We start from the raw sequence: 27268 nt of genomic DNA, 5'->3' as shown, positions 1-27268 counted from the left end.
CTACTGATTATGATATGCCAATGTACCAGCTAGCAACTGATCATCTCCATAAAGACTTGGTCTATTGCTAGAAATTGTAATTTATTTACCTATCTGTTACGGACTTACAGCATATAATACAATAATATTAAAGTTCTGATCTTGAGAATATCACATTTTTGAATTTTCAAGGCAGTCTGGGTGTTTATTACTATTTCCGTCACAACGGTCAATTTTGTAATTAACTACAATTAGGTAATTAACTAATTATATGCTTTAATTTCAGGTCATCCAAGTAAAATGTTTTATATTTGTTTCAGAATGCTTCAATCTACAATAACTGAAAATTTCATTCAATTCTCTTAATTTTTAAGAAAGTTATGGGCTTTTGACTGTCCTCGATCACAGCTTTTGTGTTAAGTCAATGGAAAAGCAATAGGGAACAAGATGCTAATTTCCGAGTATGAAAATGGCCATAATGTTTTTAATACTGAAGATCTGAAAGTGAATTAGGTGTCAAATTAAACTTATTTTTATGCTTTATCCGATGGGATAAATTGCAGACTTGATTTTTTAAATCTCAAAATTTTGTAACATTGCTACATAATCCATGTCCCTCCATTCTCTATGCCTATCAAAAAGCCTCTAAATGCTAATGTCCTATCTGCCTCTGCCACCACCCCTGGCAGCTCACCACCCTGTGTGAAAAAAACTTGCCCGGTAAAAACCTCCTTTACACTTTGCCCCTCACAACTCTTCATCCTTGTGGGGCTCCTACCTGTTTTTTCATCCCTAGCCTTTGTCCAACAGCCTGCCTATCAACACTATCCATTGTCTACATTCACCCATGCTCCCCTGCACCCTCCTCTCCTCCAGCTTTCATTCCCACCCCCCTGCAATCAGTTTAGAAGACGGTTAACATATCCATGTTCTTCAGAGATGTTGCCTGACCCGATGAGTTACTCCAGTACTTTGTGTCTTTCTGTGTTATAAACCAGCATCTGCAGTTCTGTGTTTTTGAAATATATAATATGCACACACACACACGGCATTATTCCATCACTAATGCGATGCACACTTTACAGGATCTGATTGTTCAGTATCAAGATCCTTTAAGTTCAAGAGAGAACTATCCTATCCATCTGAGAGTTAACTAGTGTAGATGGGGCATGTTGGCCAGCGTGGGCAAGTTGGGCGTAAAGTCTGTTTCCATGATGTGTGACTAAGACTCTAAAATATTGACATATCTGTTGAAGCTCATTTCTAAGTCTAGTCTAACCTGATCAAAGAGGTTTTGCTGCAGAAATGCTCTTTCCACTTTTAACGAGTGCTTTAACCTCGTGCTTACCCTTTGGTGAGAATTCCTCGGCAACTCTCACTCTCTAACAAAGTACAGGCAGGTTATTTATACTGAACTTCTTGCAGTAAGAAGTGGCCGATTCGGAAACTCCAAGCCGCTGAGAGTGTTCTTCCTTTCTGATGTCGGAGTTTCGATCATCCCCGCGAGAACATCGGGTCGCCATAGCGGCGACTGCGGAGGGTTCGAGGCCCCGACCACGGGTGAACAAAGAGGAAGTTGACTGAACTTTATTGCCTTCCCTCACAGTGGGAAACGCTGCTTCCACTGTGTGGGGATGGTCATGTTAAATTCTATCGTGTGTTGTGTTCTTTTTATTTGTATGGCTGTATGGTAATTCAAATCTCACTGTACCAATTGGTGCATGTGACAATAAATGTAACTTGAACTTGAGGTAGATAATTTACCAAAGTTTGAAAATCATTATGTAAAACAACTGAAGAAGGGTTTTGACCCGAAACGTTGCCTATTTCCTCCGCTCGATAGATGTTGGCTCACCCGCTGAGTTTCTCCAGTATTTTTGTCTATCATGTAAAACAACAAAACTTCTTCCTCGGGAATATTCTAAATAAAATCTGCTTCATTCAGTCTCTGTCATTTCAAATATTTGCTTGGTTATTCAGTTTTTAAAATATCTTTAAAAATCACATTTCTAAAATTACAAAAACTAAAACAAGCATTAGTGGCTGTTTACAGCATGCTATAAAACCTTGCATCAGAGCCATTTTTTTTGGTTTCTAGAAACATCTGACATGTAGGGGATTAATCAATATTTTCCTGTATTCGAAAGATAGAATGCAGGTTTCGACACAATTCCCCAAAGAGTAAGTTTCTACCTCTAATACTGTCACCAAAGTGAAGCAATAACCAAGCACTGCATTGGAATCTTTCCCAGAGGGAAGGAAAGACAAAAGGTTTTTCCCTGAGTACCAAGATATCACGAGTGCAGACTATACGTGCATACTACAGTAGCTAGTTCAACACCAGTAAAGCTCTCAGTATCAGTTTTTTCCCCAAACTACTCATTGATAGAACGGCTGCCTTACACAACCAGAGACCCAGATTTGATCCTGATCTCAAGTGCTGTCTCTGCGGAGTTTACATGTTCTTGCTGTGACTACATGGGTTTCCTATGGGTGCTCTGGTTTCCTCCCACAGACCAAAGACTGTTGGTAGGTTGACTGGCCCCCTGATGCGTAGGGAGCAGATGTGAATGTGTGATAACAGAGAACTAGTGTGAATCAATGATGGATGTGGACCTGTTGTGCCGAGGGGCCTGTTTCAATGATATTTCCATGCTGTTTCTCTAAATTAAACAAACAAATACTGCAGACTTGTCACTATTTTAGTCTCCAGGTCATACAGCGTGGAAAGATGCCCTTCGACCCAAGTTACCCACGCCACCCAACATGCCCCATCTACACTAGTCCCATCTGCCTGCGTTTGGCCCATATCCTTCTACATCTGTCCTATCCATGTACCTGTCCAAATGTTTCTTAAACTTTGTGATAGCACCTGCCTCAACTATCTCTTCCAGCAGCTCGTTCCTTACACATACTATCGTATGTAAAAGGGCTGCCTCTCGGGTTCCTAATAAATCTTTCCCCCTCGCCTAGGTTTTGTGTAGCCTATTTTTGGTCAAGGTGCATAGCTACCTGCTGCTGCCTTTTCCACATAGTGGATTTCATTGTAGAAGAGGGACACATCAGGGTACTTCTCCTTGATAACATTTGCTATGTAATGTAGCAATGTTTGTTTGCGATCTGTCGACTTGGTATCTAAAAGCTACCATAGAAAAATAAAATAAATTATAATCACATTAACACAAACATTAATTCATTTTGCACAGCTAAATTTATAAAGCATTTTCATTTATAAGTTGTACATTAACTACCAGTTTTAACATAGATGACTTACCAGGTCTAAACTCTGCAGTTTGAATCCATACACAGCTCCTCGTTTACTACTATTCATGTAGTTACCAAGCGCTAAAATTATCTACAAAAGATCAATAAGTTTAATTAGTAACGATTCAGACTTAGATAAGTTGAAAAGTGGTGGATGCACTGCAATGATTCACTAATCTTACACTTGTTGCTGCTTATATTTCAGTGCATTAAATCCACTGGGTATTCAATTACTGACAATGAAATCCTATTTTAAACCTCGTTAAAAAACATAATGTACAGCTCCTGCTCAACATTTATTATCTATCTGTACTAATTTTTCACAATATACATCAGAAGGATTTTACTAAGCTGGTGGAACATTAATTTTTAAATATTGGAAGGATGGAGTTTTGTGTCTTGTTTCACCGTAACCTTTAAATTTCAACTACAACAATCCAAAATAAAAAGATTTCAACTGTACATTTCTGACTTTTTAAACAGAATTCCTTGGCATTATTTACAGAGAAACAAATGAAATGTTGGAAGGATGAGAAATGGTTTGAAACATTACGTAGTTAATAGAAAAATCTGTCAAGGTTATCTTTGGAAATCTGATCCAATCAAAAATTGTGACAGAAATTCTTATTATGAATTTAATGTAGACAAATTTTAATGTAGACAAGTTCTTATCACATAACATTCAATGGCAGTATGGTAATTTGGTCTGATATTCATATGCTGAAGTGGAACAATGTTAAAACTAACTGGTCCCTTTAAGGTAATAAAAATGAACAGCAGATGCTGGTTCTCCAGAGATGCTGCCTGACCTGCTGAGTTCCTCCAGTACTTTCCGTCTATATGTCCATTTAAGATGGCTGATTTGTGGAAAAGTGAGTGGCACCAGTTGAGTCTCAGTACATTCGGAGTGGGCAGTGAATTGTAATCTTTTGGAAGGTTGCTCAGTTTAGTTTAATGCATGGAAACAGGCCCTTTGGCCCACTGTGTCCATGCCGACCATCAATTGCCCGTTCACACAGATCAAGATCACAAAATTAATAACTGGAATTGAATATATTTTTTACATCAGTGTCAGGGTATATTTTGTGTTTAGTATATTTAACATCACACACACTTTCAGCAAACACTATTTTACCTCCTATAATTATTTTCTCTGCCACACTTCCATAACAGCATTGTCGTTGTTACAAAATATCCTCCAACTCATGATTGCCAGTTTAGTAAAATATATTGCAAAGTTTTAAAAGAATGACTAGTATGCAAATGAAAATTATGACAGATTATTCTTATTATGAATTTAATAAAACAATTTTTCGGCAAGTTCATTAAAATACCTCTTCAATAACAATTCATTTCGCAGGGCAAATTTAGCTCCTCACATGTTGATATTGTTGCTACTTACCTCCAATATTTTCTTCAGTTTTTGCGAAGATTTTATCGATACCGATGCTGCTATTACAGCATGGAGTTGCTAAATTGCAAAGAATAAATGTAAATGATTAGCTAAAGTCTGGGAACATTTTAGAAAATCATATTAATTCATGTTTTTAAATGCTTGTTTCTTTGCTGCTCGATTCACACAGTTAGGTGCTGGAAGACGAGACAGGGCTCTGAATAAGAGGCACAGGATTTATAAAATGCTTCAATGGTGCTTTATTGTCACGTGTGTACTGCACGGTGAAATGCTTTTTGCGTAGCTCACTCATGCCCAAATCGTCATATTTTTGCACCATGTACAAAAGGTCCAAAGTCCGGTTCACGAGCTCGATGTTCTGGAGTGGCTCCCGATCCAGGTAAGCCCCAGGCTGCAGCAGGGGGCTCCTCCGTCACCCTCGACGTGAGGGCATTAGTGGGTCAGAAGCCATTTGAGTTTCTATCTATGTATAGTTTTATCTGATCTGTTTGGATAGCATGCAAAACAAAGCTTTTCACAGTACAGGTGCACAACCTTTTATCCGGAGTTCCGGAAACCGAAAAGCTCCGAAAACCGGACATTTTTCCCAAGATGTCGTCTGCACACCAAAGTTTGCGTTTGGCGCCAAACTTGACCCGAAACGACCCACGGTCAACCCAGGTCTGTACTACTATAGCGGCTGCCTCCTCCCCGGAGAACGGGGAGACACTTAAACATCTGTGAATCATTGCTTAAATGTTAGTTTGGAGGGCTTTTATGTGAAGGGAGGGGGAGGGGGGGGGTGAAGGGGGAAACCTTAATTCTTAGTCCCCTACCTGGTCGGAGAGGCGGGGAGCGGGCAATGCCTTACCGGGTCGCCGTGCAGTAAGCTCCGGAGCGCTATGGCCGCCGACTCCCAACATCGCGGAGCTGGGGCTGCGGGCGTCCGGCCGCGGGCAGCGCGGTTGTAGCTCCGACCCCAGCAACTCTACCCCTGGCTGCGCGGCGCTCCAAATCCAGCGCGGCCCGCGGCCGGACGCCCGCAGCCCCAGCTCCGCGATGTTGTGTGTCGGCGGCCACAGCGCTCCGGAGCTTACCGCACGGCGACCCGGTAAGGCATTGCCCGCTCCCCGCTGGTATCCCAGCGCTGCGACGCCGCCGACTCCCAACATCGCGGAGCTGGGGCTGCGGGCGTCCGGCCGCGGGTGGCGCTGGATTTGGAGCGCCGCGCAGCCAGGGGTAGAGTTGCCGGGGTCGGAGCTCCAACCGGCGCCGCCCGCGGCCGGACGCCCCCAGCCACCAGCTCCGCGATGTTGGGAGTCGGCGGCCACAGCGCTCCGGAGCTTACTGCACGGCGACCCGGTAAGGCATTGCCCGCTCCCCGCCTCTCCGACCAGGTAGGGTACTAAGAATTAAAGTTTCCCCCTTCACCTCCCCCCCACATAAAATCCCTCCAAACAAACTGACTAACATTTAAGCAATGATTTACAATGATTCCCCGGTCTCCGGGGAGGAGGCAGCCGCTCCAGACTTTTCAAGCCGCCCGCGTTACCTACCTAATCTACGCTAAAAATCTTCCATTCGGAAATCCGAAAAATTCTGAAATCCGAGAAGTGTCTGGTCCCAAGGCTTTCGGATAAAAGGTTGTGCACCTGTACCTTGGTTTATGTGACAATAATCTTTATATCTACACCTATATTTCTTTAACAATTCCAGAGCAGCAATGTAAAAAAAAACTTGAAGCAGTCAAAATTTAGATGTCAATAGTTACTTACTGGAGTCAACATCTGAACACTTTCTGTGAAGTTTCCAATGAACGCCATTATGGTCATCCTTTGCATCAGTCTTTCAACCTTACTGAACTGGATCATGAATCGGTCTTCATCCGTGAGATTCTCCAGAGGTTTCCTCTCTCTTTCATACTGTCTCAGCACTTTCACTTCATTTTCTGTTGGCAAGAACCTCATCAGGCACTCAACGAAGTCCACAGGTAATGTCTTTAGATCAAACCTAGTACAAAGACATGACATAAACGGTGACTGCATGCACATATCTTTACAGTCAATGAGTATCTCCGAATCATTAAAAAATATATTTTTAGCGGAAACATATTGGAATCTTTTCCCCAGGGTAGAAATGTCAGACAAGAGGGGCATAGTTTTAAAATTTTATAGATGTGCGGGATATGTTTTTCTACACAAAGGGTGGTGGGTGCCTAGAACAGACCACTAGAGGTGGTGGTGGAAGCAGATATGATAGTGCTTTATTAAGAGACACTTGAGGGTCACGTGCAGGCAGATGAGTTTATCTTGGCGTCATGTTCGGAGCGGACATTGTGGGCTGAAGGGCTTGTTCTAAACGTACCACTGGCAGAATCTTCTTTCAGTGATTTTCTTTGTGCGTGCTGTCTCACAATTTTGTGACCACACTCAAACAAGGAATCAAAGCTTCCAGGACAAGATTGAAGAACATTTGGGAGGGGGAAAAAATCACTGAAAGAGGATTCTGCCAACAGCACAATACAACATAGAACAATACAGCCCAGGAAAAGGCCCTTCCATCCACAATCATTGATCCATGCACAACGAAGGATACCCAATGGTTGTCGAGAAACATTTTGTTTGTGGACAAGACCTGTGTAACTCACACTTGGATCGCTCTGCAAATTTCTTCCGTGGTATTCCCTGCCTTTCGTAAGGTGATGGCAAGGTTCTTAGCTCTGTTGGCTTCCAGCAATGTCACTTTCGATCCCTTCTGGATCACTTTCTGTCTACTTGAGACAACATCCATAGCTGGACCCTGAGCTTTCGTTTTAAATATTTCTTCAAACTCATCCACATTCAGTTCCTGGAAATTAAAATGCAGCACTTAGAAACGTGGAACACCACACAGGCACAAAATTAGACACAAAAAAAGTGCTGGAGGAACTCAGCAGGTCAGGCAATATGGATAGATGAAGTTTCAGGCCGGGAACCTTCTCCTGAAGAAGGGTCGGAAAACGTTGCAGCTCGCTACGCAGTCTGAAGAAGGATCCCGACCTAAAAAGGCATCTATCCATGTGCTCCAGCGATGCTGCCTGACCCGCAGAGTTACTCCCGCACTTTGTGTTTTTTTTTAGTATTGGATCCGCATTTGCCTGCACTCATCTTTCTCATTTTACAGTCTTGTAATCCTCACACCCTTGTAATGGACTGTTCGAACTCCTACCTTCCAGTAGACGTTACAAGGCCTTCTACGCCCGCACCTCCAGACTCAGGATCAGCTTCATCCCCAGAGCTATAGCTGCTCTGAACCGGCCCTGCTGAGTGCCCCCCATCCCCCCTGGACTGTCTCCCTCGGATGGTCACGTCGCACAGACACATTTACACTTTAGACTGTTTTGACTGTTTTACTGTTCTTTTTATAAACCATGTTCTCGGGGTATCTAAATCTAAATGTTATTAGTTGTTAATAAGTTATGACATCGGGTGGAAAGCTGCATACCAAACCTCGTTGAAGATATGTGCAATGACAATAAAATATATTATTATTATTATTATTGTAGAAGCTATTACAATTTACATTTACTGTATATTCCTTATGTTTATTTTAATAATCGCCTTTTCCACTCTTTATCAAACTTTTTTTTTGTAGAATTCTAAGCTGTTTCCTAATTGCGGATTGTTTATGTAAATCAGCATCTGCAGTTCCTTCTTTCTACCAAAGCACAACTTTGTTGGTGCGATATTAAATGTCTTGAGTCCCAATGATGTATTAACTATCATTAAATAACAATAACATCTATTGTTCCTTTCATCGTGGCAGGCACGGTGGTGCAGCTGGTAGAGTCGATGCATCATGGCACCAGAGACCCAGGTTCGATCCTGACCTCGGGTCCTCTCCGTGCGGAGTTTGCATTTTCTCCCGGTGACGTTCTCCCTGTGACTGCGTGCGTTTCCTCCGGGTTCTCCGGTTTCCTCCCACATCCCAAAGACGTGCGGGTTTGTAAGTCAATTGGCCTTCTGTAATTTCCCCCCAGTGTGTCAGGAGTGGATGGGAAAGTGGGATAATGTAGAACTAGTGTGAACGAGTGGTCGATGGTCGGCATGGACCCGATGGGCCGAAGAACCTGTTTCCATTCTGTGTTTTTCAAGCAATTCAATCAAACCAAGACAATATCAGATGTACCTCTAGGATTCTCTCATCATCAATATCTTTGAAGACGGTGCCATTGATCTGATTGGGTTTTAACGCAACCCAGTTGAAGACTGGCATTCGGAACTTCGTTTTGATAGGTTTCTTGATCTTTACGGCTAAAAAGAATAGTTCAGATATAAAGCATGCAAACGACACCCAAATTCAACATTATCAAGAGGTTAACTGCACTCACAAGTTGCAAAACACCACTTCTCATGCAATTACGAATTAATAGATTTTGCATTACCTGTGACCTAAATGGCAGCAGTAAAAGTGTTACTAATACTTCTACATTAATGATGATGGTGATGTTTGGTGGACCAATCAGTCAGCACATGACCAAACAGTACATAGAGAATTTATTTTTGTCATCTCCAAATGAAACTCTTACTGATAAATGTGAAAATATTTTTTTTTTTAAATATTTCAGCTCTGAAGCCACATTTAAATGTCTCAGATGACGGTATAATATTTTCATCGTCAGTTTTTGTGGTAAGTCAACCATTAACTTCTCCCAGATTGCCCGACTTCACAAATCAGTGAAAGCGTCACTAGTAACACGTGCAGAGATTGGCCCAGTGTAATATTAATACCTTCTGTGAATTGACAACACCACAAGATGACAGACAATCCAAGAACAGATTTCGTAAACGTAGAAATCTGCAATAGTAGGCTGCCATTCCTGTTTGAATACACAACTTAAGCCTCAATTTAGCTTCAACACCATCTACATGGCTGTGTCATTATGTATAAAAGTACGACAATCATGTGAATTTGACGGCGCATGCAATGACCAGAACAAACAGGTGAAATATAACGTGGGCGGTATCTTTCAGAGCAAATCAGGGTTCAATCGGTGACATTCAAAGCCAAAAACATTGGAGATTTTGGAGTGTGTGAGTGAGAACACCAGATAGATGGATTCAAAGCCACACGACCTGGTCATTACCTTACATGTGGGACCTGGTTCAGCTCAGCTCTTAAAATACTAACCAGCACCGATGCAAATGTTTTAACATGTACTTATGTTATCATGTACAGACTCATCCAACTGGTTCAACTCTTGGAATCTTCAATAACAAATCAAATCAATCCATTAAAGAAAAGGTTAGTTGTGAAATTCATCATTAATATCTATTTCAAGGACATGGAATTATCTGATTGGTATCTAAATGCAACATGAAGTAACACCGAAAGTCCTGGAAAAGCTCAGCAGGTCAAGAAAATGTTCAAAATGCTACTACAGATGCTGCCTGACCTGCTCAGCATATCCAGCATTTTCCGTTTAATGAAATGCACTGAAAGAAACACAGTCAACAACATAACACTGTTGGAAAGACAGACACACAGAGTGAAGCACAGCATCAATAGAGCATAAAGAAACCTACAGAATAGCTTGATTGGTCCCTCTTGTATGGAAGCAGATAGGATAGATAAAGAAAGTCAAGTTAGAAGTGAAGCCACAAAATAATATGCAAGGAATAGCAGAATTATTTTACCACTCTCTTTAATAAAATACTAGAAATCTATTGCATCACGATGCATTTTCTAATCTAAATATCTAATAGTAACATAGCTTTTGGTTTAGTTTAGTTTTAGAGGTACAGCGTGAAAACAGGCCCTTCGGCACACCGTGTCCGCACCAACCATGATCACCCGTACTCTTATTCTATCCTACACACTAGGGACAATTTACAGAGGCTAATAAACCTATAAACCTTTGGAATGTGGGAGGGAACCGGAGCTCCCGGAAGAAACCCACGCGATCACCGGGAGAATGTGAAAACTCCACACTGGCATGGTCAGGATGGAACCCGGGTCTCTAGTGCTGTAAGGCAGCAGCTCCCCACTGCGTCACTGTGCCACCGCTTTTAGGTTTTAGTTATGTTAGTTCATTTCTTCATTATTTTGTCTTTTGCCCACCCTTTAGTTTAGTTCAATAGTCAATTTATCATCACATGTACCTAAATACAGTGACGTGCATTGTTTTGCATGCAATCCAATGAAACCAAACTATACACAAGGAACAGTGCAACAATTGTAGTGTCAAAAGTAGATTTCATCTGAGGCAGGACACTAAGGGTGACCATATTTCCAGTGCCATCCTGTAGTTTTCAAGTATCAAAATCTAATAATCCTCCTTTCCTGATGACAGCTTTACCACTTGCCACAATATCATTAAATGATGAACTTTAGTTTTTAAAATAAAATTATTATTTTCAGTTTTAATTATTACTAGACCAAGTGCAGACCAGTTGGGTCTGTTTCCCCAACGGCGTTTTGCTGGGGGGGGGGGGGGGGGGGGGGCTGCGGCATCAAACTCACATTAACCATCCCCCAAACACACAGGTGGGGGGAGGGGGGATGTGAAGAGTGGAGGGAGGGGAGAGGAGGTGGAGGAAACGGGACAGATTTGGGAGGGAAAGGAGAGCGGGGTAGGCGGTGAGAGAAGGGGATGGGGAGAGAGATGTGGGGGAGGGGGAGGATGGGGAGGTAGGGGAGGAGCGAGGGAGGGGGAGAAGGGTGGGGGAGAGAGGGGAAAGAGTGGGGAGGGAGAGTGGAGAGGGGTAAGGGGAGTGATGGAAGAGGGACAGAGGGGTAGGAGGAAGGGGGCGGGTGGAGAGAGGGAAGGGGGTGGCGTAGAGAGGGAAGGGGGTGGGGGAGAGAGGGATGGGTGGGAGAGGGAGAGGGGTGAGGAGAGGGAAACATAGAACCATTGAAATCAAGTGCAGGAGGAGGCCATTCGGCCCTTCGAGCCTGCACCACCATTCAATATGATCGTGGCTGATCATCCAACTCAGTACCCTGTACCTGCCTTCTCTCCATACCCCCTGATCCCTTTAGCCACAAGGGCCACATCTAACTCCCTCTTAAATACAGCCAATGAACAGGCCTTCAACTACCTTCTGTGCCAGTGAATTCCAGAGATTCACCACTCTCTGTGTGAAAAATGTTTTTCTCATCTCGGTCCTAAAAGATTTACCCCTTATCCTTAAACTGTGACCCCTTGTTCTGGACTTCCCCAACATCTGGAACAATCTTCCTGCATCTAGCCTGTCCAACCCCTTAAGAATTTTGTACGTTTCTATAAGATACCCCCTCAATCTTCTAAATTCTAGCATGTACAAGCCGAGTCTATCCAGTCTTTCGTCATATGAAAGTCCTGACATCCCAGAATCAGTCTGGTGAACCTTCTCTGTACTCCCTCTATGGCAACAATGTATTTGAACATTGGGCATTGTGACATCACACAATGGAACGTTCACCAAGTGCTTGTGCTCCTGCAAAGGCATATGTAAATGAATCCATTCCGATTGGACATCTGTGAGCATCGGGCATTGTGACATCACACGATGGAACGTTCACCAGGGGCTGGGGCTGGTGCTGATTCTATGGGTGAGAAGCCAGTTCATTTTTGAAATATTGGGGGGGGGGGGGGGGGAAGGATTTGATTAAAAACGTGTACTTAAACACGACGAAATGTAATGAGGTGAGGATACTTAGAAAGAAAAGTGAAATCTCTACCGAAATGGAAAAGACGTCGGCGATTCTGCGTCTGGTTTCGGAGTTGCAGTGAATCAAAGGAAGAAATGCGGCCGGAAGCCGTACATGTAAATGGATCCATTCCGATTGGACGTCTGCGAGCGTCGGGCATTGCGATTGGACATCTGCGAGCATCGGGCATTGTGACATCGCACGGCGGGAACGAATCGAAAGGCAGAAAGGCAGCCGGACGGCAGCCGGTCGGATGGGACTTTTTTTCCCCAAATGCAAGTAGCCCACTTAAATAAAAACTAGAAAAACTGATCCATCCAAAAGATATCGGTGCCTTTCACGGGCAGTTTGAGTTCAACAGATCAGGATTCAAAGAGAAAGGAAAAAAACATTTCCACAGACTTTTCTTAACTTTCCTCGTCTTAGTAATCCTCTCCTTCCAGTATGTTTCATATTATTCATCTCCCCCACAAGCAAGAGAAGGTCAGGGAATTTTAGATGGTAAATCATTGATGCAATCTCGTTGATCCACTGCTCACGGGTTTGCTTTCACATGTGGCACGTCATTAACAGCCACAAAGAGATGGCCAGGTAGCAAAGCACATTTCAATAATGCGTTGAGATTTGCAGAGAGATGCAGCCCGGAAACAAGCCCTTCGGCCCACTGACTCCGCGCTGACCATCAATTACTCCATTACACTAATCCTACATTGATGTCGTTTTTTTTCTCCCTGCATTTTTATCAACGTCACTCAAAATTTTACCACTTTCCTCTGTGGGGGGGGGGGGGGGGGGGGGGGGGGGAGGGGGGAGGGGGGAGGGGGGGGGGGGGGCAATGTAGCGGGCAATTAATAACATAGAAATATGAACAGGCCCTTCGGCCAACAATGGCCGTGACTTGGACACATCATGATGGAGTATCATGAATACGTCACTTTGATGGTTAGATTTAGACTTTAGGCTTTTAGATGTTAGAGATACAGCGTGGAAATAGGCCCTTCGGCCCACTGAGTCTGTGCCGACCAGTGACCACCCCCGACACTCGCACTATCCTACACACTAGGGACAATTTGCAATGTTTACCGAGGAAAAATTAACCTACAAACCTGTCTGTCTTTGGATTGTGGGAGAAAACCAGAGCACCCAAAGAAATTCCAAGCAGTCACAGGGAGAACGTACAAACTCTGTACCGATTGCAACCGTAGTTAAGATCGAACCCGGGTCTCTGGGGCTGTAAGGAAGTAGCTCTACCCGCTGTGGTACTGTGCTGCCCTAAAACACATCTGTTGACTGATTGCTATAAAGCTGTCATTTGGTAAAAGTGGGCACTTCTGCTTCTTTAGGAATTCCCCAGAGCCGGAAGAAAGAAGTAGTTCTCTCGTCCTACTTTTCAGGCCCCACTTTTTTTTTTCAAATTGCCACCTCCCCCTGCAGTTCCAATCAGTTGACCTGACCCCAAACCTACAATTCTGAGCCCCACCCCATGATGCACTATTGGCCTGTGCTCCCAATCCCCTGGCTGCACACTCTGCCAGACAGACCACTCCAGTCACCAAACTCCCACTAACACCCCATTGCCAAGCTCTGGCTTCATCTCTCACACAAATCCCCTTCTTTCCAGCAGCCAATAGGTCTCAAGAAAAAGATGAGCACACAAGGCGGTACAGCTGGCAGAGCAGCTGCTTCACAACGCCAGAGACCCGGGTTCGATCCTGGCCTCAGGTGCTGTCCATGTGCGGAGTTTGTAACTTTCTCCATGTGACCACATGGGCTTCCTCCGTTGCTTCAGTTTCCTCCCACATCCCGAAGACGTACGGTATGCAGGTTCATTGGTCTCTGTAAATTGTCCCTAGTGTGCAGAGAGTGGATGAGTAGAACGTAGAAGTAATGTGAACAGGTGATCAATGCTTGGTGTGGACTTGGTGGGCCTGAAGTCACTGTTTCCAATGCTGTATCTTTCAATCAATTGATCAATCAAAAATGTTCTTGTATTGCCTGCTTACAACATTTGCTAAGGCAATTTGAAATAACCCTTGTAGAAAACAAATTTAAAAGTTCCTATATTTAAAAAAAATAATGACAGTATCTTGCATTTAAAAATCCCCCTCATTCCTTGGATTTCCATCCCCCACAATAATGTACGCCCTCCCTACTTCTCAGCCTGAAATACACTTCTTAAATGTTTTTGTAACTTTCGAAAATAAAACATTACATTTTTAGAAACTAATACTGAGCAACTACAGGAACATTTCCAGAGCTGTTAAAATAATTAGCTAGCAAACAAAGTGCACAGAACAGCGTGACATTACCTGCTAGGCCGGAGTTAAAGATGAGAGTCGGGACGGTCCCGGGCAACGGGGGGGCAGCGGGTGGGGGTGGAGGTGGAGGTGGAGGTGGGGGAGCTTCAGCTGCTAGAGGCGGCGGTGGTGGAGGTGGGGGAGGGGGAGGGGGGAGCTGAGGAGAGGATGTGCCCGTCACTGGTCCATTCAGCAATGCTGGAATGTAAGAAGAAAACAGAAGTCTCGTTCAGCTTCCAGAAACCACTCAAATCAAGAGGGTTTAATTGCCGTATGTACCGTAACGTAACAATGCAATTCTTACTTGCAACAGCATAGCAGCTCAGTAAACACAGTACACAATAGATAACATGTTTAAGAAAGAACTGCAGATGCTGGAAAAATCGAAGGTAGACAAAAATGCTGGAGAAACTCAGCAGGTGAGGCAGCATCTATGGAGCGAAGGAATAGGTGACGTTTCGGGTCGAGACCCTTCTTCAGACTGATGTGGGGGGTGGAGGTATAGAGTGACTGCAGTAGGTGTAGATGGAGGTGTAGAGGGTTTTAAAGCCCTCCGTTTCTTCCTCGACCGCAGAACCACCAATCCCCGTCTACCGATACTCTCCTCCACAACTTTTACTTTGACTCCTCCCATTTCCTCCAAATCCAAGGCGTAGCCTCTTTGTAAGGAATGTCGAACAATCCTTGCTCGAGGCGTACCGTGGCCCCATCCCCGAACTCTACCTCCGCTACATTGACAACTACATTGGTGCTACCTCCTGCACCCATGCAGAACTCACTGACTTCATCCATTTCACCACTAACTTCCATCCGGCACTCAAATACACCTGGACCATTTCCGACATCTCCCTACCATTTCTAGACCTCACTATCTCCATCGCAGGTAACAGACTACTGACCGATGTCTACTACAAACCCACTGACACCCATGGCTATCTGGACTACATTTCTTCCCACCCTGCTTCCTGTAAGGACTCAATCCCCTACTCCCAATTCCTCCGTCTACGCCGCATCTGCTCCCAGGATGAGGTGTTCCAAACCAGGGCATCAGAGGTGTCCTCATTCTTTCGGAAACGGGGGTTCCCCTCTTCTATTATAGATCAGGCTCTCACCAGGGTCTCTTCTATATCCCGTAGCTCTGCTCTCACTCCCCATCCCCCCACTCATAATAAGGACAGAGTCATCCTTGTCCTCACCTTCCACCCTGCCAGCCATCACATACAACAGATAATCCTCTGACATTTTCGCCACCTCCAACGGGATCCCACCACTGGCCCCATCTTCCCATCTCCTCCCCTTTCGGTTTTCCTCAGAGACCGCTCCCTCCATAGCTCCCTGGTCAATTCGTCCCTTCCTGCCCAAACCACCCCCTCCCCTGGTACTTTCCCTTGCAACAGCAGGAAACGCTACACTTGTCGCTTTACCTCCCCTCTCGACTCTATCTAAGGAAGCAAGCAGTCTTTCCAGGTGAGGCAGAGGTTCACCTGCATGTCCTCCAACCTCATCTATTGCATCCGCTGTTCTAGGTGTCAACTGCTCTACATCGGTGAGACCAAGTGTAGGCTTGGCGATTGCTTTGCCCAACACCTCCGCTCAGTTCGCATTAACCAACCTGATCTCCCGGTGGCTCAGCACTTCAACTCCACCTCCCATTCCGAATCTGACCTTTCTGTCCTGGGCCTCCTCCATGGCCAGAGTGAGTCCCACCGCAAATTGGAGGAGCAGCACCTCATATTTTGCTTGGGTACTTTACACCCCAGCGGTATGAACATTGACTTTACCAATTTCAGGTAGTCCTTGCTTTGTTCCTCCTTCCCCTCCCCTTCCCAGCTCCCCCACAGCCGACTGTCTCCGCCTCTACCTTTCTTCTTCTCCCCCCCCCCCCCACCCCCCCACCCCCTGACATCACTCTGAAGAAGGGTCTCGACCCAAAACGCCATCTATTCCTTCGCTCCAGATGCTGCCTCACCCGCTGAGCTTCTCCAGCAATTTTGTCTACACACAATAGAAAACATATAATTATTGTCTAATCATTGTAGAATTATACATTATATGTTTGTTATTACACAATTATTGTATAAAAATACATAATAAGCAAACAAACAACAACAACAAAAAACTAAATTAAACAAACCGAATATTAATGCAAACCAAAACAAGAACCCAAAGTCCCTGTGGCAACAAGACGGTCGTAGTTTGTAAAAACACAGAACTGCAGATGCTGGTTAATAGTTAAAAGGACATAAAAATGCTGGAGTAACTCAGCAGGGCAGGCGGCATCCCTGGAGAACATGAAAAAGGGCCGCGACCCAAAACATCACCTATCCATGCTTCCCTGGGATGCTGCCTGACCTCCAGCACTTCCGTATCTTTCCTTGGTTGGGAGAAGGATCCTGACTTTAAACGTCACCTAGCAACATTCTCCAGGGATGCTGCCTGACTCGCTGAGTTACTCCAGCACTTTGTGTCATAGTTTAGTTGGAGTCAGCAGTCACCCACGCAAATGTTCCCACTTTCCAAAGGGCGGAGGTTAAATAATATTCAGACTTCAAACAAGACAAGGTTCAATACCAAAACTCTAAGAAATAGAATCTATAGAAGGCCAGCCAGTCTCATCAGCAATTTCACGTTTGATCTTTTACTGCAGCCTCATATTCACGCATATTCCCTTAACATCTAAAAATGTATCAATCTTTACCTTGAACAGCCCTTATAGGACATGGAATAGTTCAGTAATGTTAAAAAAAAAGGAACTGCAGATGCTGGTTTATACCAATGATATAAAGATTAAACATATCTATCATATCTGCCCCCCCCCCCCCCCCCCCCCCCCCCGCCGGGCAGCACGTTCCAGGCACCCACCACCCTCTGTGTAAAAGGCTAACACTGCATATCTCTTTTGAACTTTGCCACTCTCATTTTAGAGCTGTGCCCTGTAGTATTTAATTGTTTCATCCTCTGAAAAAGATTCTGACTGTCTATCCTATTTGTGCTCATAATTCTATCAAGTCTTCTATCAGGTCTCCCCGCCATCTCTGGCTTTCCAGAGAAAACAATCCGAGTCTATCCAACCTCTCCATGTTGCTAACACCCCCTAATTCTACCATCATTCAGGTAAACCTCCTCTGCATGCTTTCCAAAGCCTGCCTATCCTTCCTGTAATGGGGCGACCAGAACAGTGCGCAATACACCAAATGCAGCCTAACCAACGTCCTATAAAACGGATCTAATAAAGAAAAGCATCTGTGCCCCTTTGACCATCTCATTGACTCGTCTTGCTACTTTTTGAGGAACAGCAAAGCTGTAGGTTGTATTATAATAATTGGCCCACTGCTCTTTCAGTCACTGTTGCAAAGATTGTCTGTTAATATTTCAAGACTTGAATAAAACATGCGACAGTGCCAACTAGAATCACATGCCCATTTAGTCCCCAGTAGTATAATCTGCTCGTGATTTTGAGCCGTACCTGCACCAGGGGAGCATGGAGGAAGCCCCGGATGTGTTGGCATGGACGTATGTGAGGCTTCAAGTGGTGGCCCAGTATAAAGGCTTGGTATGTTCTCTGCACCCGGGGACTGCGACGCGTTGGACAAAACCGGCAGAATGGCAATGTCACCGTCTCCTTTCTTGTGAACCTTGATGGAGCCTTGCTTCTCCAGCTCGTGGATCTTCTTCTCCAGGTGGTTGTGCCTTTGAATGGTCTCCTCCTTCTCCTTGATCATTCTCCGCAGTGTGTGCACTTGAGTGTTGGTGTCCTTGTAAACCTCCTGCAAAGAACCACACGGAGGAAAATCAATTTCCAAAGTGACTGAGGAAAAACCCAACTCTTCAAATCTTTATAAACAGTGCCTAAAATCCCTCCCCGACACAGGACAACTACAACAAAAAGTCATGTGACCTGCCAGAGGAGGTAGTTGAGGCAGGTACTATCACAACATTTAGACAATAGACAATAGGTGCAGGAGTAGGCTATTCAGCCCTTCGAGCCAGCACCACCATTCAATGTGATCATGGTTGATCATCCACAATCAGTACCCCGTTCCTACCTTCTCCCCATATCCCCTGACTCCGCTATCTTTAAGAGCCATATCTAGCTCTCTCTTGAAAGTTTCCAGAGAACCGGCCTCCACCGTCCCCTGAAGCAGAGAATTCCACACTCACAACTCTCTGTGAAAAAGTGTTTCCTCATCTCCGTTCTAAATGGCTTACCGCTTATTCCTAAACTGTGGCCCCTGGTTCTGGACTCCCCCAACCGGGAACATGTTTCCTGCCTCTTGCGTGTCCAAATCCTTAATAATCTTATATGTTTCAATAAGATAACCTCTCATCCTTCTAAATTCCAGAGTATACAAGCCCAGCCACTCCATTCTCTCAGCATGACAGTCCCGCCATCCCGGGAATTAACCTGGTGAACTACGCTGCAATCCCTCAATAGCAAGAGTTCCCTTCCTCAAATTTGGAGACCAAAACTGCACACAATACTCCAGGTGTGGTCTCACCAGGGCCCTGTGCTGGTGAGACCACAACTGCAGAAGGACCCTTTGCCCCCCCTTTACTCTTCGTGTTATGAAGGCCAACATGCCATTCGCTTTCTTCACTGCCTGCTCAACCTGCATCCTTACTTTCATTAACTAATGAACAAGGACCCCCAGATCCCGTTGTACTTCCCCTTTTCCCAACTTGACGCAATTTAGATAATAATCTGCCTTCCTATTTTTGCTACCAAAGTGGATAACCTCACATTTATCCACATTAAATTGCATCTGCCATGCATCTGCCCACTCACCCAACCTGTCCAAGTCACCCTACATTCTCATAGCATCATCCTCACAGTTCACACTGCCACCCAGCTTTGTGTAATCTGCAAATTTGTAATGTTACTTGTAATCCCTTCATCCAAATCATTGATGTATATTGTAAATAGCTGCAGTCCTAGCACCGAGCCTTGCGGTACCCCATTAGTCACTGCCTGCCATTTAGAAAGGGACCCGTTAATCCCTACTCTTTGTTTCCTGTCTGCCAACCAATTTTCTATCCATGTCAGCACTCTACCCCCAATAACATGTGCCCTAATTTTTCCCACCAATCTCCTATGTGGGACCTTATCAAATGCTTCCAGGTACACTACATCCACTGGCTCACCATTGTCCATTTTCCTAGTTACATCCTCAAAAAATTCCAGAAGACTAGTCAAGCATGATTTCCCCTTCGTAAATCCATGCTGACTCGGACCGATCCTGTTACTGCTATCCAAATGTGCCACAATTTCATCTTTTATGATTGACTCCAGCAACTTCCCCACCACCGATGTCAGGCTAATTGGTCTATAATTCCGTTTTCTCTCTCCCGCCTTTCTTAAAAAGTGGGATAACATTAGCTACCCTCCAATCCACAGGAACTGATCTTGAATCTATAGAACATTGGGAAATGATCACCAATGCGACCATGATTTCTAGAGCCACTTCCTTGAGTACCCTGGGATGCAGACCATCAGGCCCTGGGGATTTATCAGCCTTCAGTCCCATCAGTCTACCTAACACCATTTCCTGCCCAACTGATTTCCTTCAGTTCCTCCGTCACGCCAGATCCTCTGCCACTAGTACATCAGGAAGATTGTTTGTGTCCTCCTCAGTGAAGACGGATCCAAAGTACCTGTTCAACTCATCTGCCATTTCGTTGTTCCCCATAATAAATTCACCCTTTTCAGTCTTCAAGGGTCCAACTTTGGTCTTAACTAATTATTTTCTCCACACACCTAAAGAAGCTTTTACTATCCTCCTTTATATTCTTGGCTAGCTTACCTTCGTACCTCATCTTTTCACATGGTATTGCCTTTTTAGTTATCTTCTGTTGCTCTTAAAAGGCGTTTGGACAGATACATGGGTAGGACACGTTTAGAGGGATATGGGCCAAACGCAGGCAGGGAGGACTAGTGTTGATGGGGCATCTTGGTCTTCATGGGCAAATTGGGCCGAAGGGTCTGTTATCAGCTGTTGGAAGGAACTGCAGATGCTTGTTTATACCGAAGATACACAAAATGCTGGATAACACAGCAGGTCAGGCAGCATCTCTGGAGAAAAAGATTAAGTGACATTTCATGTCGGAACCTTTTGGCCCGGGTCCATGCTGTATAGCTTTATGACTATGTGACACATAGGACTTGTGCAACCATTCATTATTTACCCTGCAGTGTTTCCCCTTATGATCACCTTTAATGTGTTGGAGTCAGATAAAAGAAAATGTTTGACCAAAGAAAGAGGAAACAATAATGCACAACAAATATGCATCAATGTTGTACATGTGACATTTGCAGAAACTCCAGAGCATGTTATCAAGTTACCAGGTCTGGAGATATAAGAACAAAAAGGGGAACACGTCGATTGTTTTCATAGCAAATAATAGTACAATATAGATAAATATGAGTATAATATAGATAAATGTGAGGTTATCCACTTTGGCGGCAAAAACAAGGGGGCAGATTACTATCTCAATGTTTGGTAAGGGGGAGGTACAGCGAGACCTGGGCGTCCTTGTACACCGGTCACTGAAAGTTGGCGTGCAGGTATAGCAGGCAGTGAAGAAAGCTAATGGAATGTTGCCCTTAATAACAAGAGGATTTCAGTATAGGAGTAAAGAGGTTCTTGTGCAGTTGTATAGGGCTCTGGTGAGACCACATCTGGAGTATTGCGTACAGTTTTGGTCTCCTAATTTGAGGAAGGACATCCTTGTGATTGAGGCAGTGCAGCGTAGGTTCACGAGATTGATCCCTGGGACGGCGGGACTGTCATATGGGGAAAGATTGAAAAGACTAGGCTTGTATTCACTGGAGTTTAGAAGGATGAGGGGCATCTTATAGAAACATATAAAATTACAAAAAGGACTGGACAAGCTAGATGCAGGAAAAATGTTCCCAATGTTGGGCGAGTCCAGAACCAGGGGCCACAGTCTTAGAATAAAGGGGAGGTCATTTAAGACTGAGGTGAGAAAAAACTTTTTCACCCAGAGAGTTGTGAATTTATGGAATTCCCTGCCACAGAGGGCAGCGGAGGCCAAATCACTGGATGGAGTTAAGAGAGAGTTAGATAGAGCTCTAGGGGCTAGTGGAGTCAAGGGATATGGGGAGAAGGCAGGCACGGGTTATTGATAGGGGACGATCAGCCATGATCATAATGAATGGCGGTGCTGGCTTGAAGGGCCGAATGGCCTCCTCCTGCACCTATTTCAAATACCAAATGTACCTGGAAGCACAAACTACTCATGAATTATTTCCATTTCCAACTGGTTTGCCTTTTTTTTCCCATATGGAAAAGGCATGGCACTGGTAATATATGCGTCATTATGTCCTAGCCTGTACCAATAACTATGTAAATAGTCAAGTTTATGTCTCTGGTGAAGCAACATGTTTACTGGCATTAAGGGAATCAGCTCAGGTAACAAGGTTTCTCTGTAAAAAAGACACACAGTTCTGGATTAACTCAGAAGGTTTGCCACTGCTACACGGGTGGTTTTAAACTGAATAAGGGGGGTGGGGTGTCGAATGGGATAGTGGAGGATGGAGTTAAAGGGAAAGGGTTTCTTAAATGTGTGAGCGTAGAGACAGAGGGGTGTAAAATGAGGGTAGAAGCAATAGGTAGCAAGGTGAAAAGTGGCAGGCCGGCAAATCCAGGGCAAAAATCAAAAAGGGCCACTTTTCAGCATAATAGTATAAGGGGTAAGAGTGTTGTAAAAGCAAGCCTGAAGGCTTTGTGTCTCAATGCAAGGAGCATTCGTAATAAGGTGGATGAGTTGAATGTGCAGATAACTATTAATGACTATGATATAGTTGGGATCACGGAGACATGGCTCCAGGGTGACCAAGGCTGGGAGCTGAACATCCAGGGATATTCAATATTCAGGAGGGATAGACAGAAAGGGAAAGGAGGTGGGGTAGCGTTGCTGGTTAGAGAGCAGATTAACGCAATAGAAAGGAAGGACATTAGCTTTGAGGATGTGGAATCGATATGGGTAGAGCTGCGAAACACTAAGGGGCAGAAAACGCTAGTGGGAGTTGTGTACAGGCCACCTAACAGTAGTAGTGGAGTTGGGGATGGCATCAAACAGGAAATTAGAAATGCGTGCAACAAAGGTAAAACAGTTATAATGGGTGACTTCAATCTACATATAGATTGGGTGAATCAAATTGGCAAGGGTGCTGAGGAAGAGGATTTCTTGGAATGTATGCGGGATAGTTTTCTAAACCAACATGTAGAGGAACCAACAAGAGAGCAGGCTATTCTAGACTGGGTATTGAGTAATGAGGAAGGGTTAGTTAGCAGTCTTGTTGTGCGTGGCCCCTTGGACAAGAGTGACCATAATATGGTTGAGTTCTTCATTAGGATGGAGAGTGACATCGTTAATTCAGAAACAAGGGTCCTGAACTTAAAGAAAGGTAACTTTGAGGGTATGAGACGTGAATTGGCCAAGATAGACTGGCGATTGATTCTTAATGGGTTGACGGTGGATATGCAATGGAAGGCATTTAAAGACTGCATGGATGAACTACAACAATTGTTCATCCCAGTTTGGCAAAAAAAAAAATCAGGGAAGGTAGTGCATCCGTGGATAACACGGGAAATCAGGGATAGTATCAAAACAAAAGATGAAGCGTACAAATTAGCCAGAAAAAGCAGCCTACCAGAGGACTGGGAGAAATTCAGAGACCAGCAGAGGAGGACAAAGGGCTTAATTAGGAAAGGGAAAATAGATTATGAAAGAAAACTGGCAGGGAACATAAAAACTGACTGCAAAAGCTTTTATAGATATGTGAAGAGAAAAAGATTAGTTAAAACAAATGTAGGTCCCTTGCAGTCAGAAACGGGTGAATTGATTATGGGGAACAAGGACATGGCAGACCAATTGAATAACTACTTTGGTTCTGTCTTCACTAAGGAAGACATAAATAATCTGCCGGAAATAGCAAGGGACCGGGGGTCAAATGAGACGGAGGAACTGAGTGAAATCCAGGTTAGCCGGGAAGTGGTGTTAGGTAAATTGAATGGATTAAAGGCCGATAAATCCCCAGGGCCAGATAGACTGCATCCCAGAGTACTTAAGGAAGTAGCCCCAGAAATAGTGGATGCATTAGTGATAATTTTTCAAAACTCTTTAGATTCTGGAGTAGTTCCTGAGGATTGGAGGGTAGCTAATGTAACACCACTTTTTAAAAAGGGAGGGAGAGAGAAAACGGGGAATTACAGACCAGTTAGTCTAACGTCGGTAGTGGGGGAACTGCTAGAATCAGTTATTAAAGATGGGATAGCAGCACATTTGGAAAGTGGTGAAATCATTGGACAAAGTCAGCATGGATTTATGAAGGGTAAATCATGTCTGACGAATCTTATAGAATTTTTCGAGGATGTAACTAGTAGAGTGGATAAGGGAGAACCAGTGGATGTGTTATATCTGGACTTTCAGAAGGCTTTCGACAAGGTCCCACATAAGAGATTAGTATACAAACTTAAAGCACACGGTATTGGGGGTTCAGTATTGATGTGGATAGAGAACTGGCTGGCAGACAGGAAGCAAAGAGTAGGAGTAAACGGGTCCTTTTCACAATGGCAGGCAGTGACTAGTGGGGTACCGCAAGGCTCAGTTCTGGGACCCCAGCTATTTACGATATATATTAATGATTTGGACGAGGGAATTGAATGCAACATCTCCAAGTTTGCGGATGACACGAAGCTGGGGGGCAGTGTTAGCTGTGAGGAGGATGCTAGGAGGCTGCAAGGTGACTTGGATAGGCTGGGTGAGTGGGCAAATGCATGGCAGATGCAGTATAATGTGGATAAATGTGAGGTTATCCACTTTGGTGGCAAAAACAGGAAAGTAGATTATTATCTGAATGGTGGCCGATTAGGAAAGGGGGAGATGCAACGAGACCTGGGTGTCATGGTACACCAGTCATTAAAAGTAGGCATGCAGGTGCAGCAGGCAGTAAAGAAGGCGAATGGTATGTTAGCTTTCATAGCAAAAGGATTTGAGTATAGGAGCAGGGAGGTTCTACTGCAGTTGTACAGGGTCTTGGTGAGACCACACCTGGAGTATTGCGTACAGTTTTGGTCTCCTAATCTGAGGAAAGACATTCTTCCCATAGAGGGAGTACAGAGAAGGTTCACCAGACTGATTCCTGGGATGTCAGGACTTTCATATGAAGAAAGACTGGATAGACTCGGTTTGTACTCGCTAGAATTTAGAAGATTGAGGGGGGATCTTATAGAAACTTACAAAATTCTTAAGGGGTTGGACAGGCTAGATGCAGGAAGATTGTTCCCGATGTTGGGGAAGTCCAGAACAAGGGGTCACAGTTTAAGGATAAGGGGGAAATCTTTTAGGACCGAGATGAGGAAAACCTTTTTTCACACAGAGAGTGGTGAATCTCTGGAATTCTCTCCCGCAGAAGGTAGTTGAGGCCAGTTCATTGGCTATATTTAAGAGGGAGTTAGATGTGGCCCTTGTGGCTAAAGGGATCAGGGGGTATGGAGAGAAGGCAGGTACAGGATACTGAGTTGGATGATCAGCCATGATCATATTGAATGGCGGTGCAGGCTCGAAGGGCCGAATGGCCTACTCCTGCACCTATTTTCTATGTTTCTATGTTTCTAAGGTCAGGCAGCATCGCCAGAGAACATGAATAGATGATGTTTTGGGTTGGGACCCTTCTTCAGACTGAAGAAGAGCCCCAACCGGAAATGTCACCTATCCACATTCCCGCTGAGTTACTCCAGCATTTGAGCCTTTTTTTGTAAACCAGCATGAGTAATAGATTGGGAAAATGCACGGAGTCTCTTGCCCAGAGTCGGGGAATCAAGAACCAGAGGACATAGGTTAAGGTGAGGGGGGGAAAGATTTAATGGGAACATGAGGGGTAACGTTTTCACACAGAGGATGGTGGGTGTATGGAATGAGCTGCTGGAGGAGCTAGTTGATGCAGGTAGTATTGCAACATTTAAGAAACATTTGGACAGGAATATGGATAGGACAGGTTTAGAGGGATATTGGATAAACATAGGCAGGTGGGACATAGGAGTAGATGGGACATGCTGGTCAGTGTGGGCCAAAGGACGTGTTTCCACACTGTATGGCATCTTCACATCCTTGTTTCTACATGAGATTTCTCTGGATGTCATTAGCAACAGTAGGTAATAATCGCCAGTAAACAATGAAATCTCATTGTGAATGAGTAATAATGGTAGGGAATCAACTTCATGACAAGAACTTGTTCAATTTTTATTCTGGTTTGTGATCAGCCTTAATATTTGAGCACTTTCGGGTTAGTTTAAACCTTGGTGTGCACTCAGAAAGTACAGCTCTTTTAGTGTTCATAGCGAGAGCAACATTGAATTTCACGACCCTAGGTTACCCGCAGTCTTATTAAGCGCAATTGTGATGCAGAGAAGCACAGCAGTTAATGGTCTAGAATTCACAATGAGAATACTGGCAAAGTTATCACAGCTCCCTGTAACCACAGAGGGAACCTGGCTATAACTTCTGAGCTCTGCATCTCGACAATTAAACAGTACAACATTTAGTTGCTTGTGATTTACTGTTCTACAGAGTTTAATATGGCAGATTCTGCTGAAGCAATCCATGTAGAAAAAATAAATGACCTAAATTCATTTTAAAATTCCTGGAAATTATGTACTTTGTTGAGTGAATATAATTGTGGCTTTAAATGGTGCACCAAGCCATAATTACAGTGGAACTACCTATTTTAAAAAAAACAACAGCATGGAAACAGGCCCTTTGGCCCACCAAAACCATACTGACCATCGATCACCCATTCCCACTAGTTCTATGTTATCCCACTGAACTAAGGGTCAGCAGTGGAAGGCACCCCTGGAGCATGAAGGCTGACGGTGGCCGGGCGAGTAGAGGAACTACGGTTCGCTGGATGATAAGGACGAGGGGGGGGGGGGGCCGTCTGGAGGCCCTGCAGCAGCCTGGGGCTCGCCTGGATCGGGTGCCGCTCCAGGAGACCGATTACGCGGACCAGACTGGGCTTTGAAAACAGCGCCAAAACCTGGCGACTCTTGCATGTGGTGTCAGTGGACTATCTCTATGCACGTTGTACTAATTGGAGATAGTGCTGAGGTATGGGAATACATTTCTGAACTGTATGCAAAAAAAAAGATTCACAGTACATCTGTACATGTGATAATAAAGAACCATTGAACCATTGCTTATATGAAATGGAGATTGTGAGTGAGAGGACTGGATGGACAGAAGATTTCCAGCAAGTGCTGGCGAGTCATAGATTCATACAGTGTGGGAAACAGGCCCTTCGGCCCATCTATGGCTCTCAGGCTTAGTAGCCAAATTGGTTATTCCCAACAACAAACAGGTTGATTGTCAGTCAAGAAGAGTGTGATCTATTTTTCCCCGTTCACAATTATCTTATCTTACATCAACGAAGGAATGGTTGTCAACTTACTCTTATGACTTCCAGTTCTTTGTTTCTTTGCATTAGCTGTTTTTCCAGTTCCACAATTTTTTCCATTGCTTCATTTTCAGTATCTTGCAACTTTTCTGACAACTGAGACATTTGAGAAGTTAGTTTACATTTTTGTGCCATTTATCAAGATCAATTCAGTCTCTGCAAAAAAGCTCAGCAGCTCCAGTCAATAAT

The 27268-nt window shown here is 44.3% G+C and overlaps 1 protein-coding gene across 8 annotated transcripts in view; it reads right to left on the bottom strand.

Annotated features, from left to right (window-relative positions):
- fmnl2 (formin like 2) overlaps positions 1-27268 on the bottom strand; it is a 225478-nt gene that overhangs the window by 15584 nt on the left and 182626 nt on the right. For 5 of the 8 annotated variants that reach the window (XR_004412570.1, XM_033024045.1, XM_033024049.1 and 2 more), the window contains exons 13-22: positions 27074-27175; positions 18071-18371; positions 14617-14802; positions 10201-10221; positions 8804-8928; positions 7284-7483; positions 6412-6646; positions 4646-4714; positions 3254-3334; positions 2992-3121 (exon numbers count right to left, since the gene is read on the bottom strand). Coding sequence is in view for 7 of the 8 variants with exons in the window: in XM_033024045.1 (XP_032879936.1) it covers positions 2992-3121; positions 3254-3334; positions 4646-4714; positions 6412-6646; positions 7284-7483; positions 8804-8928; positions 10201-10221; positions 14617-14802; positions 18071-18371; positions 27074-27175 (1450 nt within the window). In the remaining variant the exon portion in view is untranslated. The remainder of the gene's footprint in view (positions 1-2991; positions 3122-3253; positions 3335-4645; positions 4715-6411; positions 6647-7283; positions 7484-8803; positions 8929-10200; positions 10222-14616; positions 14803-18070; positions 18372-27073; positions 27176-27268) is intronic. The other 3 variants (XM_033024048.1, XM_033024050.1, XM_033024051.1) reach the window with 1 other exon arrangement.

This window comes from Amblyraja radiata, chromosome 7 (assembly GCF_010909765.2).
Source record: "Amblyraja radiata isolate CabotCenter1 chromosome 7, sAmbRad1.1.pri, whole genome shotgun sequence".
Taxonomy (NCBI): Eukaryota; Metazoa; Chordata; class Chondrichthyes; order Rajiformes; family Rajidae; genus Amblyraja; species Amblyraja radiata.
This window is presented reverse-complemented; position numbering and strand designations above follow the sequence as displayed.